Source organism: Impatiens glandulifera, chromosome 6, assembly GCF_907164915.1.
Source record: "Impatiens glandulifera chromosome 6, dImpGla2.1, whole genome shotgun sequence".
Taxonomy (NCBI): Eukaryota; Viridiplantae; Streptophyta; class Magnoliopsida; order Ericales; family Balsaminaceae; genus Impatiens; species Impatiens glandulifera.
The window spans coordinates 13,139,714-13,162,585 of NC_061867.1; the positions used below are offsets into that span (position 1 = coordinate 13,139,714).

Below are 22,872 nucleotides of genomic sequence, written 5' to 3' on the forward strand. Positions count from 1 at the left end.
ACTATAACTTAAAATCATTGATCATATAATAATACCAACCAAACAACAGGGTTTTTTTGAAAATCAGAATTCAAACATATGAACTAATATAATAATCAAGCAAACATACATATATATATATACCCAATAATTGTGTGGTAATTTAAGTTCCATCAGAAGGTAATGCAGCCATGAAAGAGTTATATGAAGATTCAAGATCAAAATGAAGCTGTCTAGCTTGTTGCTCTGTAAGTTCATCAGAAGCACCCATCTTCGAAAGTCTCCCAATCCATTCAATCATCTTCACTTTCCCCTCAAAATCAGAACCCAAAATGTTAAGTTTATTAAGTGAACCCAAAAGATCAATCAACAAAGGATGAACTTGATCAACAGCAATCATATTCAATTTCAATGAATCCATAGCAGTAATAAAATTCTGAACACATTCAGCCACAACAGATGCAGAAGTTAATCCAGACATAGCAGCAACAACAACCCTATGTTCAACAGTAGCCGGTATACCAGAAATCAATAACCGGTTTAAAGCAGCAGGACAATCCATCTTATAAGTATCATGAAACCTTTCAATACTAGGTATAATGTTCTTCAATGTTGAACCTAGGGTTTTGAATTGTGCAATTAGTTTTTGACATTCAATTTCATACTCTGATGAAGAGATTACATCACGAACGTAGGCTTTTTCAAGTTTCTCCGTAGCTTTCATTATTGAGAATAAATCAGCGAAGTTTTCATACATATCTCTTTCACGTTTGTCGTTCCATAGCTTAACATCTTCCATTAAAGATATGTTTTTTCTTATGTAACAGTTTAGGGTTTCATAATGGAGAAGAGAATGGGACACGCGCAAAACTGTAATCAAGAATCAATAATCAAGAATCAATATTAACATGAAATACAACAATGGGTAATCAAAATCAAGCTTGAAATGAACAGATCGAAGAATCATAATTGTACCTCAAGAGAGCGGTGACTTTTGATCGAGAATCCTTTGAAATTTCTTTCTATGATCTTTGTCAAATGTGTATATATATTTATATATATTATATATATGACAGAGATAGAGAGAGTACGGGAAATAATATAAAAATGAATAAACGATTACGTATGTATAGCAATTACACAGAAGAAATGCGTGTGTTTGTGTGTGAGAGAGAAAGAAGTGTGTGTGTTTGTTAGTGTGTGAGAGAGAAAGAAGTGAGAACAGAGGATACCGTGTGGGTTTTGTCCGCATTGCTTTTACGAGTGTACGACCGCGTCTACGGTTTATGTTAGTTTACGAAAATAACCTTCTGTTGTACCAAAACAGCTTATATGAACCGGTTTTTAAAATAGTCAATTCATTTTATATATAGGGTTATATTTGTAATTTGTATGTAGTAGTTTATGTTATATGACGAAGATAACCTTCTGCTCTTCCAAAACAGCTTGAACCCGGTTTTTAAAACAGTCAATTCATTTTATATGTAGGGTTATATTTGTAATTTGTGTGTAGTAGTTTATGTTATACGACGAAAATAACCTTCTATTCTACCAAAACAGCTTATATGAACCGGTTTTTGAAAATAGTCAATTCATTTTATATATAGGGTTATATTTGTAATTTGTATGTAGTAGTTTATGTTATATGACGAAAATAACCTTCTACTCTTCCAAAACAGCTTGAACCCGGTTTTTAAAATAGTCAATTCATTTTATATTAGGGTTATATTTGTAATTTGTATGGAGTAGTTTATGTTATATGACGAAAATAACCTTCTACTCTTCCAAACCAGCTTGAACCCGGTTTTAGAAATAGTTAATTCATTTTATATGTAGGGTTATATTTGTAATTTGTATGTAGTAGTTTATGTTATATGACAAAAATAACCTTCTACTCTTTCAAACCAGCTTGAACCCGGTTTTAAAAATAGTCAATTCATTTGATATATTTATATTGGGACATTGTCAAGGACAAGGATGATCCAGTAATTCGAATTCGAGTTTGATAGATTTAAACAAAATTTGAGATGGACATCCAAATTAATATGGAAATTATGAATAATACAAGTAGATAAACGTTAATTTTGCTTTATTTATTTTATGAATTAAAAAACTATGAATTAAATTGAATAAATTAAGAAATAGTGGTTTATAAAACATTTCTACCTTAAAAAAAACCATTAACATAGATCCGTTTCTCTAAAACAGCTTTCTATATGAACTGGTTTGTAAAAATTGTCAATTCATTTTATAAGGTTATATTTGGACTTTGTTTAGAGTTTATGTTATATGACGAAAATAACCTTCATATCCTTCCAAAACAGCTTATATGAACCGGATTTAAATATAGTCTGAACCGGATTTAAATATAGTCAATTAATTTTATATATTTAAGGTTATATTTGGAACTTGTTTAGATTTTTGTTATATGGAGAAAATAAATTCATATTCTTCCGAAACAGGTATTATATGAAACCGGTTTTAAAAATAATCAATTCATTTTATATATTTATATTTGGACATTGTTTAGAGTTTATGTAATATGACGAAAATAACCTTCATATTCTTCCAAAACAGCTTTCTTATATGAAACGGTTTTAAAAATAGTCAATTAATTTTATATAGAGTTATTTTTTTGGACTATTTTGGATTTTTTTTGAAAAAATATCTTATTGGATTGAATGGTAGTTTGTTTGGGTTTTAATTAATTATTTAAAATTATTGTAGAACTTTCAAAGATATTATAGATACATATTATTTATAATCTTATTATTATAACATTTTTTTTATTTGTTCTAAAAAGTGAGAATCGTTTTCGACTTATTAGAGAATATATTTTTAATTTTTTTCTTATTTGTATGTTTGGTGACTTTTTTTATTTATATATTTTTTAATTTCTCATGTGATAATTCTTTTGTACTTAAATATTTTTTTAATATAAATAGATAATTTTAAATAAAAATAGTTATTTAAAATTTAATAAAGGTAAAATAAAATTATTTTAATATTTGAATTAATAAATTAAAGGAATGAATAATTAAAAAATAAAATTAAGCCCTGGGATTTTTTTTATAAAACATGGGGATAGAAAATGGTAATAAATAATAATAGTTTTAAAGAGGTGAACATTTTTTTTTATAAAAAATAATAATTAAAATAGTGAATATTTTAGATTTTAGTTAAAATAGTGAATATTTTAGGGAGATAGAGTGTAAAAGGATGTTTAATTAATTTGAGAAATAAAATAATATTTAATTATTTTAAATTATTTAAATATTGAAATTGCTTCTATAACATCTCATTAAAAAAATTACCCAAAAATTACGTTAAATTCTCTACATTTGTTTGATATTTGGTTATATGGGAATTGTTTTAATTTTTTTATATTTGAAAATATAAATTATTTATGTTTTAATTAGTTAAATTAATATTTTATTTCTTTTATATTTCAAATTTAAATTTTACAAAAATAAAATAAAATATTTAAATTGATGAATTAAATTATTTAAAAAATATACGAGTTCAGAGTAAAAACTCAATTACAACTTAAATGTTAATAGTCATACATTTTGAACCAAAAATTTCTTCAATTTATTAAAAAAATAGATAAGTTTAACATAGAAACGGAAAAAGAAATAATAGTAACTTGATCCGAATACCTACCCCAGTTTTGACACTAAATATAATACAACCATACAAGATTTGATCATATCCTAGTTTATAATTTCTTTCTTCGAATATTTCGTTCGTACACATCTTCTCTTTATTTTTCGGGCCTTGAATGAGTTATAGATAGAGTTCAAAAATGTCAAATATTTTATGATTTCATCATCTATGATTGAGTTGCGAAAACTTCTGGATAGGTATCCTATATTTGAACCGAATTCTTTCTAGGTTAAAAATTTCTTTCTAATTGTTCCGAAACAATTAAGAAATTATCTAGAAGAAATAAGGGGTTAGGTTTCTTTATCTTCGTTTGAGTACATGTTACTCTTGTTAGTACTTATAAAAAAGATGTCTATAGCAAGAAGGTACGATCATTACGTAATAATATATTTTCTCTACTGGCATGTATATTGTATGTGAAAAAGAGGGTGATGTGAATTTTAATTCATTCTTTCATTTCATTGTAAAAATAATTTAATTAAAATAAAATGTGACGTGATAATGTTAGAAACCTGAAATTAATTTTATTGTAAGAATAAAAATTAAATTTCATGTTAATTAGTTGAACTAGCTTTGTACACCTAATATATTTGATTGATTGCTCAAGTATAGAAATAACTGTAGACAATGAACTAATTAAGACCATTTTAATAAGATACACCAACTTAGCTAAAAGTAGCAACTAGTTTAAATAAAAAACTGCATCAAAAGTTATGAAACCATATCTCTAAAAAAAATATTAGCACGACCTCATATTCATGTTCCTTATTGTAAAAAATAAACTTTGATATAGAAGGAACAACATATTCTTGCCTGGTTAAAATTAAATAAAAATAGTATGTTTGGATTTCAAAACAAGCTGAGATTTTTTTTAAATATGAAACATATAAATATTAATAACAAATACTCAAAAAAATATTAATGATGAGTAGGGCTATCCAACAAAAACTGGAAAATCGATAATTAAAGTTAATCGGTTCTAACAATTCTGATTTAGCAATTTTTTTTACCGGTTAACAGTTTGGTTTTCGATTAAAATATTTTCTAATAATTTAATTATATATTTATAATTTATATTAGTTGTTTTTTAAAATATTAGATATATTATAAATAATATTTAATAATTTATATATATTAGTTATTTTTAAATATAATTTGTTTAAAATTATTTTTATAAAAAATTCAAATTTATTTAACTATTAGTTTTATAATGTAAACTTACAAGAGAGGATCTGCTATCCCAAGTGAAGTTGTCCCTTGCTGTCTCATTTATCAAAACGACTTAATTTTGATAAATTAGACAAATAAAAAATCTCATTTATTAAAACGACTTAATTTTGATAAATTAGACAAATAAAAAATTATATATATATATATATATATATATATATATATATATATATATATATATATATATATATATATATATATATATATATATATATATATATATATATATATATATATATATATATGAAATAAACCCTAAAACCTAAATTATAAACCCTAAATCCTAAAAATTATATATATGACATTTTATTTTAATATTCAATTTTCTCTTTTCTCTCTCCACTCTCTTCTCTCCTATGAGACAAGAGGTGGGACATTATATTTGGGACAACAGATCCGAATTCTAAACTTATACTCTAGTATATTGATACAATAATATAATATATTATAACATATTTATTTATGAAATATATTATATTATAATAATAATATAATATATTTATAACATAGAAAAAAAATCCAATAATAACATATATAACAGGACGTTACAAACACGAATTTTAAAATAAAAATTATTTAATAAATTTAATACTTATTAAATTATTAAATTATCGGTTTCGGTTAACTGAAACTAGTAGAATAAGAATCAGTAAAATCGATGTCAATACCGATCGATTACCCGATGTGTAAAATAAGAGGTAAAATCAGATTTAACCGGTTACCGACCCCGATTTGAACACCATAATTCTGAATATTCATTATTCAATATTTATTTAGAATTGCTTGTAACAAAGTGTAGCCATCAAGTAATTAATACTTCAATGAAAGCGTCCATCTTTGTTCTAAATTAATGATTAACTATGCTTTAACCATAGCAATCACTTTAAATATTTAGCCTCATAAGGAGAAGGTTGTTTTGCATTGTACTACTTTCATTAGTGTGAAATTTCACCATCTTAATTATATGACTTATAAATTAATTAATCATTTAGATATCTTAAATAATTTTATTTTATTTTTTAATTTAAGAAGCTAGCTAATTATACAACAATTTAAAATGATATTTATGAATGATTAATGTTGTAACTTCTAGACTACAACGTATACAAATAATTCATAAAAAGAATAAGTAGTTTCATATGCTAAACAATTTCCCAAAACTAAATTGATGTGTCTATATATTATCAAGACCCAAACAAATAAATAATTTTGTTTTTCATGAATATAGGGAAGTTGTAGACAAATCTTATACAAAATAGTAATAAGTATAGTATTTAGATTTCTATCTTAATTATAAGTCGTGTGAAAACACCATAGTATTCGGACTAATAATGATTATGTATATAATTCTACCCGACCCTAAGATGAGGCAACCATCTCGGGTCAATTAAACCCCTTCCAGATTTGTTTTTATAAAAAAATTCTTTTAAAATATAAATATTTATCGATTTGACCTAGAGTTTAAAATTATACGATAAATCAATTCATTAATTATACTATATTAATTATTTATTATTTTTTAACGCTAAAATACATTTTTTATAAAGTCGCTTAAGATTGTCTCAACAAGTATTGTCTTCCTATTGAAAGTCTCTAGGAAAACGAGAGAACTACCTGATTTTTTTTGGCTTTTTTTTAGACAATTTTTTATATATTCTAAAGATAAGGATTACATAGTTAACTAATTCTTTTCTTGTATAAAAGTTAATATAAAAATAATAAAAGCCAATAATTTTTTTAATATAAAGTTCTCACAAGTTTCAATAATATTAACCCCACAAAAAAAATAAAGTTGACCAATAAAATTGATTTTTAAAGAGATCAGAACACTGGGGAGCCATATTTTTATAACTTAATTTATGCTGAGTTATCATTCCCTCATTAATTTCTTACAACAAAAATATGTTTAATTAAACTTACATTTTGCATGAAGAAATTTATATATATTTTCATTTCAAATCTCTATGACATTTATTTGAGTAGTTTATACATAAAAAGTTCTTTTTTATTCATTGTGTCATCATGTATATTCTTAACAAACTTAATATTAGAATTTTTTTTTTTAAAATTAGAGAAAACTTAATTATATAAAATACGATGTTATAAAGGTGAGAATAAAATACAATTACGATTGTTTTAAACCATTTAGTTAACACATTTTTTTTCCAAACAAATTCATTACATTTTCGTAGATGCCGGTCTCTTCTTAGTGTAACATTATAAATTATAATCTCTATTTCATGAGCTTGACTTAGTACCTAATTACAACGATAAGATATTATTGTGTTAAGGTGCAATTAAAGTGACTCGTAAAAAATTTTAACAAAAGAAGAATGAATCGACTACTTAACAATAAGATGGTTTTTTTTGAAATTGTTGTTGTGGATTTTGATCGATTAAAAATTCAGAGCTAGAGTAGTTCATCTTTGTAACTGTTCGAGATGGCTACGATGACCCCACAATTACGACCAATTTAATTTAAGGATCCTTAGTGAAATTGAAACTAAGATTTTAGTATATAAACTATTTAGTTAAATTACTATTTTTTTCAATAAATTAAATAAATATCTTGATTGTATTTAATTGGAAAGCAAATCAAACAAATTAATGCTGATTTTTATTTTCCAATTCATGATTCTAAAATTTATAAATTAAGAAATAAAATAAAAATCATGCCTGAATGGTAAATACCTTGAATGCATAGCTATGCTTTTAATGTTTAGGCCCATTTGAGATTCAACGAAAACCAATAGCCCAATAAAAGATTTAAACTCTAGTCTTAGGTTTAGATATCAATTAGGAATGATTTCAACAAAATTTCTAGAAAAACTAAATTTTACATGTAAATTCATGAGACATAAAAAATTATAAATAACGATTCCAGATCAAAACTTCAAATTTTATGTTTTTGTTTAATCGAGCACATCTTTATTAGTCACAACAAAAACACTTTTGTGAAGACATACACTTGTATAAGGAGAAATAAGGTGATTGTTAAAAAAAATTGAATAAAAATGAGAAAAATACTTGAATTATAAATATTTTGATTACTAAATTAAAAAGTAATTTCATAGTTTTTAAATATTTATACTAAAACATACATATAAATCAACATGATAATATATATATATATACATAATGTGTGCAAATTATTTTTATATAATTTAAAATATATTATTCATAATTTGCACAAAATTTTATTTTTAATTTATAAATTGGATAGATTAATTATAAATTAAAATTAAGGAAATAAATTGAAAACTAACATTAAATTAAACAAATTATATATATATATATATATATATATTTTTATTATAATTAGAAAAAAAAGTCAATTATAAATTAAAAACAAATGATCTCGTAAGAAAATTTATTTTGGAATGGAGAGATAGTTTAATGAATAAATTGGTGTAAAAACCATATTTTGTAATTTATAATTTTGTAACTAATTTATTTTTTTAATAAAAGTATTTCAAAATATTATTACGAAAATAAAACGTAATTACAACTTAAAAGATGCTGGTAAAAAAAAAATTGATAATGAAAATAAATAATTTCGATAATAGTGTTACTATCTACGAGCTCGTTAACATTGTACGAGACGAACTGAAATTTGAAAGATTGATGACGGTGTCCCAAGTACTTAAGATTATCACTCTAATGACATCCAATTATAGAGTCGATAATAAATGATACGACCCATTTAACAGCTGATTCAAAACTCACATTTTACTACTATTTGTCAATGACAAAACATATTTCATATTGTATAGTCATTAAAATTGTGTGTAAGGACACAAATTGGTGTTCCCTAATAATTTCAGTTGAGGTTTTCGATCCATCAACAAGGTAAAGAGGTAAAGAGGTATTAAAAATAATGTTTATAATATCATCTAAGAACATTATATATATTCCATTAGCTGAGTAAATGAATTTCGGAATCCCTAGATGCTTTAATGTGTTCCCGAAGAAGGTAACAAACGATGACTAGACAAACTCCCACACCAATTAAATTATCCCGAGCGTAATCTGCAAAGAAGCTTGGAGCCACCACGATCAGAAGAATCAAAGCCCCGGGTAATTCTAGCCAATCTACATTCAATTCAAAACCACAATCAGAGAAAGGAGAGAATTGGATCTTTTTCTAGTTAGTACTCATGGCAGAAATACAAACTTGGAAAACGGTGGGGAAAGAAAAGACGCAACACCACATCAATGAAAGCAACCCACTTTCCAACGTCTCCCCTGCAGCATCATCATCATTAAGCTTGGGAAATAAGGTTATTTCGATGCTACCTATACGGGCATGGTCTGTATTCTACTCATAAAATGACACTTATACACAAAAGTGAAGGATCACCTTTCTCATTTGTTTGATTTTTTTTCTTTGTAAAGGTGACAGTGCCTTAGTCTGTATGGTGTATGGGTAGCATCGAACTAACTGGGATAAGATTTACTAACAATGTAAGTTACCGGAGAAAATTGAAGATTAGGGATGGAAAACTGAAGAAAATATAAGGGATTAGAAGTGATGTCAGGATGTTAGTCTTCGAGTTGGTTCGATCCAATATCAACAGATATCTGCACAAATAAATCAATAATGTAAATTTGAAGCTAATTAGATGATCTCCAACCGATACACAAACTCAAACCCAAATCATATTTTTTCTCCAATAGACACTCAAACTCAAACCCAAAAGAATATTCGGTTGGAGATGTAGATAATGAGAAAGATGTACATGGCAGCGAAGGAAGTAATCCATTGAAGTAAGACAGTGCCGAGACTAGACCCTAGAGCGATCTGGACGGCATGATTGGCGAGCTTCTTCTTAGTGGCGTGTCCCAGATCTTGGAGATCAGAGGAGATTAAATCACTGGAGGTGAAATTCATCTTCATAGCCAGATAGCTTGGTGGTTAAAGATGGAACCTTACAAGAAAATATAAGTGATGTATTATGTTTGATAAAACTGAAAATTAAGATTTAATAATGAATTTTAAATATTTAATCATTTAAATAAGAGATAAAAAATTAAATTAATTAATAGAAAAATATGACATTTAAATTTAATAAATACATTTAGACTATTAAACCTTTATATATTACTCGATTAATAAACTTAATATAATATATTAAAGTATATAAATTAATATATTAAATAAAATAAAAGTAAATATTATATTTTGTTAACTAATATATTAAATTATAATTTATTAATAGTAATATATATATATATACAGAAGAAGAAAGTTTGTTTATTATATGAGAAAAAATTGGAAAATTAATACGACTATATATTTATATATATCACCAAATATGAAAGATAATATATATATTTTTTATTTTATAATTAATTTAGATATAATTCTATTTTTATTTGATAATATTTGAAAATAATTTTGTAAAAAATAATTATATGAATTATAATAAAGAATTTTTTTTTTGTTGTACTTACTGCATGAAAAAGTAAAAATGAATTTATATATAGAATTAAAAATAAGATATATTTATATATATATTATTTTATTTAATAATTAGTTTAGATATAATCATATTTTTATTTTTATTTTATAAAAATAATTAAATGAATTATCATATAATATATAACAGTAATTTTATTAAATTTAAAAGGATATAATGGTCTTTTGATAATTTTTTTTTAGTAATAAGCTTCATATTTGAGTTTATTATTTTTAATGTGTTTTCACTTAAATAATTATAAATATGTATTATTTAATACTTATTTTAAATAAGTCTTTAATATATTTAATTTGATAAGTCAAGTGATAAATATGTGTTATTAAACCTAATATGAACCCGCTTTTGTGTTTAGTCAAAAAAACTAACATCTATTCACTTTTATTGGTCGGTTTGATATATATGAATATAATTAGAAGATCATGAATAAATACAACAGATTTTTAGGTCATAGATAAATTTAAGAAAGGACCCCAATCAATATCATAAATTTAAGTATTCTTAAAAAAAAATAAAAAAAATTATTATTATTAAACTTTCAAAAAGTAACGTATATCCTTATAAATATCTCATAAATATCAGTAGTACCATACAAAGATATGTACTATAATTTTATTGACATTTATGGTAAGCTTTCCATATATTTTTTAATTTTATTTTTGGGCAATAAAATTTTCAAATTAAATTCCAAAGCTTAGGATTAGTATGTGAAAATAAAGATACAGAGTTATATCTATCATATATAAAACTTTTAAATACAAAACTATAACTCTGAGTTAGTTTTTGAATATTTCATTTTAAGGTCATTTCAAATGAATTTATCACCTTGGACTTTAGTGACAAAGTTTGTAAATTTGTAACCATTAATCATATATAAAATATAAGAAATAAATCATGTATAAATATATATAGCATTATAATATTTAACAGATTTGCTAGTTATTTTTAATGTAGAACAAAACTAATAGTTCCATATTATTTTTAGTCATCAATTAAATTTATTTTTACATATTTATTTTATTCATAATAATGAAAAACATTTATATAATTCAAATTTCAATACTTACATTTCATTAATCACATTTTGTTTTGCTTCATTTTTGTTTAGTTATTTATTTTTTCTAATGACAATTCATATGTTTTATCATCATTTTTACTTACATAAAATATTGTTTAGAAAAATATTTAGTCTTGGATAAGATAAAATAATAAAAGAAATTACATTGTTGTGAATTTAATCTATGCCTTATATTTGTAATTATTTTTCTTTAAAAAAATATAGCTGTCACCTCAATAACAAACAAAATTTTAAAATAATTAATTGCATTCTTAAAATAAAACTCATAATATAGCTTAAAAAATTAAATGTTTCATGAAAAAACAAACAACCCTAAATATTAGTGTATAAATGACTGTTTGAACAAACATATATTTTAATTTTTTTTAAATGAACCTATACTCATGCATTTTTGTTACCAACTTACCACTAATCAAGTATATATTCACTATTTTTGTTTTTAATGAATACTAAATCATTCCTTTATTTTATTATAGCTCATGCATTTTTGTTACCAACTTACCACTAATCAGGTATATATTCACTATTTTTGTTTTTAATGAATACTAAATCATTCCTTTATTTTATTATAGATCAAACCCATCAATAAAATTCTTATTTCAATAAGAACAAAGTTTAAGTGACAAAATTGGTTCTTAAAAGACCAAATGTCTCACACTCGATTTCCACTTAAAACGTTTAAGTTAAAATGAATGTTATTACACTATTCTAATAACATCTTTAAAATAAAATTAAGTAAGACTTATAATTTTATAACACAAATTGGACTGCAAACCTCTTTTGCTCTTTCCATGTAAAATGAAAAAATGGTTGAATCCAGAGATTATAGTTTGACGACAAACCAATGATTTATAGTTGGGTGAGCATGGAAAAAACTTAAAATAAAATTAAAAAAATAAAAGTAATTTTGTATAAAATGAATGAATAAGAATTAAGTTTTATCGTGTTTTTAATAATTAGATAAATTTTCCGTGAATTATATTCGTGAATTATATTGATTTTTTTTTAAAATTAAGAATTGATATCACAATTCTATCATAATTTTTTTTCGGAATGGACTGAGCTGAGCCTCTTACATATATCCCCAGAGACGGACCCAAGATTTCGAATTGGGATGGGCTTGAAAAAAAATTTAGGGTGTACTTAAAATAATAACGAGAAAATTTTGAAAAAAACAAATATATAAAAGTAAAGTTTTACCATTTTTTTTAATAATTAGATAAAAAAACAATGAATTATATTAAATTTTTTTAAGAAATTAAGAATAATGTCATATTTCTATAATAAAATAAAAAAAAAATTCTTTTTTTTTTTTTTTTTTATTTTCCGGGGTGAACTAGCCCTACATAGATTAATCCCTGTATATCCCTACCGAGTTAATCAAACCTAACTATCTAACGTGTACACCCGATCAAGACTTTCTTTTTATTTTCTCTCCCTCATAATTTCTATTTAAATCTTCTTTTTTCTTTTCTTCTTTACCCATCAACATCTTTATACTCTCCAATCAGACCTCCCCGCCATGCTTTTTTGTTGTCAAGTCTCATCTTGCAACCTCTAAAGTAAGGTTAGTTTAATGCATTAATGTATCATTTGAAATTATTCTTTCTTTTAAATTAGTGATCAGTTTTAATTTATTTTTTTTCCCCTATATTCATAATATATAGTGTTGTCAATGTTAGATGAATAGATATATAGCCATTGATTGATTTTTGGATACCACTCCATAAAATATCATTCTATGTAAAAATAACACCAAACAATTGCAAAAATAGAAATAAGTTATTACATACGCGCAAACACAAGTTTTATTTCCTTTATTAATATTATTCCTTAAAATATAATTTTATTTGATTAATATTCTCTCCTTGTATCATTATAAACAATCACATGTTACCATAATTGCAAAATATTGTAAATCAATTTTGAACAATGGATTCCTTTTTTAGTTCTCTAACTTCCTCCTCCTAGAGATGATAACAAAATTTCTCATTGTTCTTGTCTCTAAGAGTTAAGTTGAACTCAATTTATGTAAAACAACTTTCATTTCATATGATACCATTTCTTGCTAAACAACAAGTCCATGAAACCGTCGATAAGGAGGTGGAAAAATCGCAAAAAGATTTGAAAAATTCAAAGCAGAACTCACCACCACCACCACGTCCATCTCCACCACTTTTCGCAACTAAACCACCGCCACCACCTCCTCTTGGCTCGGGAAGACTCAATACATCGAAACTGAAGAGATCGTCCCAAATTGGAAATCTTTATCGTCTTCTCAAAGAAACGATTGAAGGGCCGAGTCTAGATGGTAAATCATCTAGAGGAAGGAAGGGAAAGAGCATTGGTTCTTCAAATGGAGGAGGTAAATCAAGCATGGCTGATGCATTAGCTGAGATGACAAAAAGGTATGATCAAATGAACATCTATTTTCTGTTTTCTATATCTAATTCATTTTTTCCAGATCGTCATATTTCCAGCAAATCGAAGAAGATGTGAAGAACTACACAAACACAATCAACCAACTTAACATCCAAATTGTCAGTTTCCATTCGAAAGACATGACAGAGCTTCTCAACTTTCATCGCCACGTTGAGTCATGTCTTGAGAAGCTATCCGACGAAACTCAGGTTCAAATATGAACATCACACATATAACTTATATTGCTTAATGTTCATTAAAATGTTGTCTTCTTCACTTACAGGTTCTGTCGAGATTCGAAGGTTTTCCTGTAAAGAAACTCGAGGGAATAAGAATGGCATCCGCTTTACAATCTAAGCTAGATGGGTATGTGAATACTCTAACAAATTGGAAAACAGAGCCTCCTCTGAATCAACTTCTTGACAAGGCTGACAAATACTTCAACAAGGTGTAGATCAAGTAAAACAAAATCTGAAATTTCAAATAATGTTTTTGTTTCTTTTAATGTAGAAAGAAACCATGTTTATAGATGAAGGTAGAATTTGAAGCATTGGAAAGAAATAAAGAAGAAGAAGTGAAGAAATTCAAAAGCCATAAGATCAATTTTGATTTCAGCATTCTTATAAAGATCAAAGAGTTGATGGTTGATGTTTCCTCTAGCTGCATTGAATTGGCACTTCGGGTTAGTTTACCTTATGCAGTAGAATTGTTTAATCAATTATGTAACTCTTCAAATTACCAGGACAAGAGAGAAATGAAGAAAATGGGGAGTGATGAAGCAAGATCAGGACTGAAAGGTAACAATGATGATGTGAATATGCTTTGGAAAGCTTTTCAATTTGCGTTTCGAGTATATACGTTTGCGGGTGGACACGATGATCGTGCTGAAAAGCTGACTCGAGAACTAGCGAATGAAATCCAAGATCAAACATGTAATTCTAAATAGCTATTTCAATTCAACATGTACAAATGAAGATAAAAAATGAGGAAAGTTGAACTAGTTATTGTAGATCAGGGGAATACTATGAGCTTATAATGGTCCTGTTTTAAATATATAGACAATGTCAGTAATTTGAAAATATTGGGTATACAATTTCTATTTGTGCAATTTTTATGAATTTTCTTAGATTAGATTTTACAAATCTTATGCGAAGAGCTAATTAGTTCCAAAATGTTGATAAGTGAAATCATTAAAATCTTTGGATCATTTGATGTAGGAACATATAGGGACAACCAAATTATAATGCAACATATGCATTGCATAACTTTTGTAAGAAAAATTAAAAATATGTTCTTTCTAATACTTGAATCCTAGACCTATAGTCACAAAGTTAATAAAGATGATAACTAACTATCCAACTAAGTTAAGTTAAATTTATTAATTTTTATACAAATTTGGGACACTATAATCTTATAATTATGGTCCTTTTTTTTATGAATTTTACAAATCTTATGTAAGAGTTGATTAATCTCTATATTATGATACTATTTTATTTGTTTAATATTATAAAGTGACATGTTAAAATACCTCAACAAGCATATAAAGTGACATGTTAAAATACCTCAACAAGCAAACACCAGTAGTCTAGTGGTAGAATAATACTTTGCCACGATATAGACTCGAGTTTAATTCCCGGCTGATGCATCTTTGAAGAATAGAGTTCTTCAATTTTTTAAACTTTTTTTTATCATATGATCATTATTTCTCTAAACCCTCTAGACCATAACTTATATTAAGGATGGCAATTTAAAACCGCCTTGCGGTAATCGAATTACCCCGTTTGGAGCGGTTTTCCCCAAAAATCGAACGGGAATGAGGCGATGATGATATTTGTGTTCTCTGACCCGCCCCAAATATTATAAACACAATTAAATATATAAAATCACGAATATATTTATTTATTCATTATATTTGATAAGAGTGGTAAATTTATTTCTTTATAATAATATAAAATTTTAATATATTACAATATTATATTAAAAATCCGTTTATAAAATTTCATTTAATAATTTTTTATTTTTTTTTAAAAAATATTTTATAAACGGTGCTTAGTGGGGATTCCCCGATGCCGAACGGTACGGGATGTTATTAAAAAAATCCCCGAAATAAAAACGGGACGGGGATGATAAATGCATATATTGCCCGAACCGCCCCATTGCCATCCCTAACTTAAAATTTTTAAAAACATGTTAAAATATATCAACAAGCACCAGTGGTCTAGTGGTAGAATAGTACCCTGCCACGGTACAGACCCGGGTTCAATTCCCGGCTGGTGCATCTCGAAGAATGTTGTTCTTCAATTTTTTTAAACTTTTTTTATCAGACCATAAGTTAGATTGGTCAAAAACATGAACATCAGATCAAACATATAAGATGTAGTTCTTCAATTTTTTAACATAATTAAGGGAAGAAGAAAGAAAACAGTGTGAATTTAACAAAAAAATAATCAGGCTTGTGATCTGCAAACAGCACAGTTAGCTTCACTTCCAACCCTGGTCATATTGTTCTTGTTCTTCAAAGATGAAATTGTATCCACCTTGAAATTACATCCACACAGTATTCCTTGAAAGGTGAACTAAAAGACTATATTCTTAAAGGGGTCTTATCGTGACTACTAAAATGAGGCCAAACAAGATGTTCACACTAACTGCCACTATGATTTTTTCAATTAGAAAAAAAAAGTGTACAATGTGTCATGTTTTCAAACAAAGAAAGAAGAAGCTCACTTATGGCATTACAGGTTTGGACACTTAAGCTACAAGAGTCTTCAAATTATGAAGTCTCACATACATGATGGTTGAAGACTTACCCGAGATGAGCTCACCTAAAATAGTATGTTGAGCAAGAGATAGCTAGTGGAGAGTTACCGAAAGACTTCATTTAGTGGCAAGAGATATATGTTAACTATTATTATTAAAATGCTCAACAATAAAACTCATTTATCACCGTGATAAGACGACAATGAATCAACAAACGAGGCTCAATTTTCTAAATATCCCAATTCCTTCTCTTCTGGCATTGTTAAAATCTTGAAGAAGGAGAGGTGGAAACTGAAATTGTATTATCAAAGTTGTTATTCAAACATTACATGTCTCCCTTATATAGGAATTCAATGCTAACTAATTAACGAAACTAACTAATTAGTTACTAACTAATTAACGGTTTAATAAACCGTTAGTTAATATTTTTACATCCTCCCCTCAAGGAGAAACGTAGTAGAAATAAAGTTTCACATTGACAAAACAAGTCGATGAAACATCAAGCTACGATAATGCAGTCATCGTCTTCAGTAAACCCAATTCAGCAAACTTCAATTTTTTTTTCAGCTATCCAATTTAGACAACCGAGCAAACCCAATTCAGGAAACTCCATTTTTTTTAGCTACCCAACATAGACAGCCGAGCAAACCCAATTCAGGAAGCTCCATTTTTTTTCCAGCTACCCAACATAGACAGCCGAGCAAGCCCAATTCAGCAAGCTCTATTTTTTTTCGAACTACCCAATATAGATAGCTCAATCTTCGTTAGTCCAATCCACAACAATAAGTATGAATTGTCTTTTCTTTATTAGCCACCAGTTTTCAACCTTTGCAGCTTTCGTTTTTTTAAAGAAAGCCAATTTAGCATTTCTTTTGGTATTGACGAATCGTATCGACAAATCTCCTTTATTTCGGCGTTTATAAGAGAATCATCCTCAACAGTTTCAACTTGATTTCCATCGTCATCAGTCTATAATATTGAACTTTCAAAATCTGCATTCATTGCAGGGATGTTGCATCTACTGGATCATGGACCATCCCCTTGGCAACTAGAACACGTCATTGAATCACCTTCATTGAATCACCTTCATTGAATCACCTGATTTTAATCCTTTTCCTTTGCACTTAAAACAGAGAATTGAAACCCTTTTTTCTCCATCATCATAGGCAGATATGGTGTCAACCTGGCCTTAGGTCCACTGTATTCATATCTTTAATTTTATTCTGCACCGCATCATTATCTTCCTCCTCTGATTTCTTCTTATTCTTCTTCTGGATGATTTTGAACCATAGTTGTTGCTTGGATGGATACCATCTCATTAACTGCCTGCATTATTTGACCATGGAATTCCAGAAACTTATCGAAACATGCCGTCGGTGATTCCACTTTAGCCGATTTACTTAAATTGGAAAACAACTTTAGCGATCGAACTAAATTGTCGGTGGCGGAGGCGTATCTTAGGGCTTGAAGTGCAGCTCTTTGAGCTGTTTCTCTTTGCTGCACAGCTTCCTTCCCGAGAATACTCAGTTTTCCAGGTAAATTCATGTTACAGCTACTGATATCTTGAGGAATTGATGGAAACAATGGTTCAACTACCGATCTTGATTTCATTGGAGAAGGGCTAGAGACTTTCTTTTCTGTTATTGTTGTTGGGTTGAATGTGTTTCTGGTATTCTCGATTCGTTGTTTCTTGGAAATTTCAATAATATAGACGGCGTGATGCAGCTTTTTCTAACCAAACCAGGACTTTCCATAATTTTCGACAAAATCCCACCGCCTATAGACTATCTAGATGCAGTCAAGCTTCTTTCTTTGCGTCCTCTCAACAATGGAGACATCGGAACTATACTCTTCTTCATCTGTGTACACTGATCAAAATCAAGAGGAACAGGTTTCATCACCAATGGAGACGAAATTGAACAAGAATGTCCCCATGAACTTCTTTTCGAACTAGATGGTTTCTTTAAATGACTCATAATCTTCGTTTCACCTTTTTCTCTCAAATCCATTAATGGTTCAGGAGTCCCTATAAAAGGGTGTCTTCCCGGAATTGGTTTTGCACCTTTCACAACTGGAACAGGGGAACCAGGATCTAGTTGATCAACGTAAATGAACTGACCCAGTTGAATCTTATTGCTAAGAACTAGGTCATCTTGTTCAAACGGAAGACTAACATAGATCGAATGGGATGAATCCGATACCTTGACGTAAAACCCATGTTTTGGCCAAAGATTCTTTTCGTCAAGATCGGCTGGTACGATATCCGTCACCTGTAAAAGCGAGCTCCGGTGTTCGCTCATCGGTTTTAAGCCGGAATTCAACCCGTTAAGGAGTTTCATTATCACACCAGTAATGCTAAGAACTGGATTCGCAACGGTCATGGTTCTTTCTTCTTCTTCAGCCATTCGAAAACCTCCAGCGCACACCAATAATGTCTTTCTTCTTCAGAAAAATAGACAAGAACCAACTGCAATTTTTGAACAGAGTGATTTCACTTTCTTGGCCTTCAAATAAACAGTAACAAAGTAGTCTTTTCTTCAATATTAATAGAATATAGAATAAAACCCTCTGTCAATGGCTCTTACGGCCACGACAGAGGTTGCGGAAAACTTTCCAAGATCTTTAACCTTGAAGCTCTGATACCATGTTAAAATCTTGAAGAAGGAGAGGTGGAAACTGAAATTGTATTATCAAAGTTGTTATTCAAACATTACATGTCTCCCTTATATAGGAATTCAATGCTAACTAATTAACGAAATTAACTAATTAGTTACTAACTAATTAACGGTTTAATAAACCGTTAGTTAATATTTTTACAGGTATATTTTAATTTCACAATCATGGATGATATTTCATTGAAAAATGTCTTTGTATAAAATTCAAGAATTCAAAAGTCTTACAAGGAAATGACAAAAACCATCGTTATCATGCATCTTAAGGGCAAACATGATATAAATTGGTATGTTCAATGTTGTTTTATGAACAACTTCTCTTGAAACAAACATTGATCATAAATCCCAAGTTCTTCAATGTTGTTTTATGAACAACTTCTCTTGAAACAATCTTTTCAAATATTATTTTGCCCAACTTGTCATTTTATTCAGGAAACTTCCCATGAGAAAGAAAAAAAAAAGAAAACTTAAACTGAAAAATAACGTCGCCTGAGAGATTCGAACTCTCGCGGGGAAACCCCATGTACTTAGCAGGCACACGCCTTAACCACTCGGCCAAAGCGACGCTTGTTCAAATTTGGAGATTGTAATAAATAATTAATTACCTTAATTATATCTTTTACATTAAAAAGACTTTAAGAATCCGCAAATTCAAATTGAATGTGTTTGGTTACCCTGGAATTGACATTAGAATTGAAATTGTGATTAATTTAAATTTTAAATTTAGTAAACCTTTTAATATTAAGAATTAGAATTAAAATTTGAATTTCAATAGAATTCACTCTAGTGTAATTTTATAGTTCTGAATTCAAGTTTTAAACTTAGAATTGTAATTTCTAAGTTTAGCAAAAAAATTTTTGAGTATATTTGTTATTAGAAAAGGCGAAAGTTTTTGACAAATACAATGCATTTAAACTACTAGTTGAAAATAGTGTTTTAAGAACATATAGGAGATGAGAATTCACTTCAAGGGTCTTCAATGAATTCTGTGAAATTAAAGGAATTAAATGACATTTGATTACATCATACACATCGCAACTGAATGGAGTAGCCAAAAGAAAGAATTACACAATAATAAATTCCGTGAGGTGTATGTTGTTTAACAAAAGGGTTCCAAAAGTGTAGTGTCCAGAAGGAGTTATTTATAGTATTTTATGTCAAAAGAGTAATGTCCAGAAGGAGTTATTTAGAGTATTTATGTGATGAGCAGATGTTTTACCAAATCTTTAAATGAAAAGAAACCTGAAGGAGCATGGAGCAAGATGTGAATGTTACAAATTGGAAAATATAAAGCTAAATAAAAAGAGTCAATGTTGTATCTTCTTTGACATAAGTAGTGAATAAAAGACATATCAATTATACAATCTAGTCTCCAAGACTAGAAGATTCTAGTAAGTTGACACGTTGTCTTTTATAAGAAAATAATTTGGGACTAGAACATCATTTCCTCTTAAACAAGCACAAATTTGGAATGGGGGAGAAAAAAAAATTGTGCAAGATAGTGATAATGATGATGAATTTGTTAGAACGGAATGCGAGAGATGACTTAATTAATAAAGAAAAAATACAAATTTAACGTGGTTCACCAAGATAAATTTTGGTCGCGTCCATGAGAAGAGAGAATATTATTGAGAAGATCATATAGAGATTATATTATAATAGTATAGGCTACAACATGAGTTTACATAACACTTGATCCCTAAAACCCTAATACATACAAAACTGGATTGAAAATGATGCTCTCAAGTCAAAAACTTCAACTTTCTAAAGTGTCTAATTGTATATTTAAATAAGCCTCAACTAGGTTAACACCAATATCTTATCAAGAAGACTCTAAAATATCATCACAATATTTTTGTAGTGTATTATTATAACAAAAGATTATTTTTCATTTTGTGTTAATCATATTTCCTTATATCAAGATTATACACCATAATATATAGTTTTCTTTTGTTCAATATTATTTTTTCTTACACCAAATAATTCAAGGCAACCCAACAAATCTCCACATTGACTTGAATTTTCCCGAATACATAATCAATGTCTAGATTTCCTAGATGCATTAATCAATGCTCGTATATTATTTCTCCTCTCTTTCCGATCCAAATTTTCCATAAAACAACTTCAAAGATGCATTACTCAATGTTAGATTAATTAGATGCATTAGTCAAAGTTAGATAACCCAGATGCATTAGTCAATGCCCAAATGACCCAAATGCATTATTCAATGCCAAATGATCGAAATATATTATTCAATGCTAGATGGCTAGATGCATTGGTTAATGCTAGATTTGTTAGATGACGAGATGACCCAAAATGCATTAGTCAATGCCAACTGATCGATGGCCTAAATACATTAGTTAATGCTAAATGACCCAAATAAGATATTTTCTTAAATGTTTTTAACTCTAATGGTAAGGACTAAGTCACATGTTATTTACACAACACAATTCAACTTTTAGTATGAAGTTCATTGTTGACTTGTCAAAATATAGGAAAACCAATCTAACAGGTTTGTTTTTGGAATTATGTCTCAATATGAAAACCTCAAAATTTGTGAATTAAATACATACAACACAAGTTACTCACAACATTCAATATAATTAGTGGACATTATATATAAAACAACTTAATTAAAGAAAACCAAAGGAAACACAAGAAGATAAACAATAAGAGATAAAGATACGCGAAGACCGAAACTTACAGTGAATCAACAATGGTGTTCATTTGCGATTAACTTATTGCATCAAAGGGAAAATTAGAAAAATAAAATATAGTTGAACTTATGCAAAATATAAAAAAAATAATAATCACTAAAGCTCAATTATTGAAATAAAAAAAAGCATATTAAAGACTCTACAATTAAAAACAAAAAGCAACCCACTTGAATCTATTGGTTTTAATCTTCTAGTTCTTAAGTATATTTAAATTCTTTACATATTCTAACTATTTAGTTTTCATTTTTTTTTTATGAATTCATACTCTTGTAATTATAATCATACACTATAAATATATTCTTAATACACATCAAGATTTTTATGTACTTATCTTCTTTCACTTGGTATTAGAGGCATTACTCGGTTTTAACAAACCTTTACAATAGGAAGACCTAACAACCATCAACCCACTCAACATAGACACAACTATCGAAATTGCTCCTCACAAAATCATTACGAACCATGAACTCATCAAAGCACAATTACTATTGTCTTGGGAATTATTTCAAACCATAAAGAGAGTGTTTAAGGAGACATACCTTGTCTTCATCACCGGGTTTGACGAACCCCTCGGGTTGCGTCATGAAGATCTTCTCCCCAAAGTTCACATATAGAAATACCATCTTCACGTTCATTTGCTCAAGTTCCAAGTCAAACTGATTCACTAGAGAGAGTAACATACGGATGAACGTGTGCTTCACTACTAGGGAGTATATCTCATTAAAGTCGAACATTCGCGTTGTGTGAAGCCCTCATTTACCAATCTCGCCTTAAACATTGGCTTGTTACTACCCTCTACATCTTCTTTGCACTTGAATAGTCACTTTGAACCAACCACCCATGGTTTCTTGAGTTTGTCCATTAATTCCATG

At 27.9% G+C, this 22,872-nt stretch overlaps 2 protein-coding genes, 2 non-coding genes and 2 pseudogenes across 4 annotated transcripts; 2 read left to right on the forward strand and 4 right to left on the reverse strand.

Moving 5' to 3' along the window:
- LOC124942435 (vacuolar protein sorting-associated protein 28 homolog 2-like) lies at window positions 1–1,153 on the reverse strand. Its single transcript, XM_047482947.1, has 2 exons — window positions 955–1,153; window positions 1–849 (listed from the first exon to the last, which is right to left on the reverse strand). Exon 2 carries the CDS (start codon window positions 776–778, stop codon window positions 143–145), a length of 636 nt encoding a protein of 211 aa, XP_047338903.1. The 5' UTR covers window positions 779–849; window positions 955–1,153; the 3' UTR covers window positions 1–142.
- Window positions 1,154–8,777: 7,624 nt separating this feature from the next.
- LOC124943196 lies at window positions 8,778–9,788 on the reverse strand (annotated as a pseudogene).
- Window positions 9,789–13,482: 3,694 nt separating this feature from the next.
- Window positions 13,483–14,828, forward strand: LOC124943197 (uncharacterized protein At4g04980-like). The gene is made up of 5 exons (XM_047483746.1): window positions 13,483–13,838; window positions 13,895–14,060; window positions 14,135–14,299; window positions 14,381–14,533; window positions 14,594–14,828. Exons 1-5 carry the CDS (start codon window positions 13,483–13,485, stop codon window positions 14,795–14,797), a joined length of 1,044 nt encoding a protein of 347 aa, XP_047339702.1. The 3' UTR covers window positions 14,798–14,828.
- A 1,230-nt stretch (window positions 14,829–16,058) lies between these two features.
- On the forward strand, window positions 16,059–16,129 carry TRNAG-GCC. Its single transcript has one exon. It is a non-coding gene; the product is annotated as a tRNA-Gly (tRNA).
- Window positions 16,130–17,861: 1,732 nt separating this feature from the next.
- LOC124943198 lies at window positions 17,862–22,734 on the reverse strand (annotated as a pseudogene).
- Window positions 19,767–19,848, reverse strand: TRNAS-GCU. The gene has a single exon. It is a non-coding gene; the product is annotated as a tRNA-Ser (tRNA).
- Window positions 22,735–22,872: the final 138 nt, after the last annotated feature.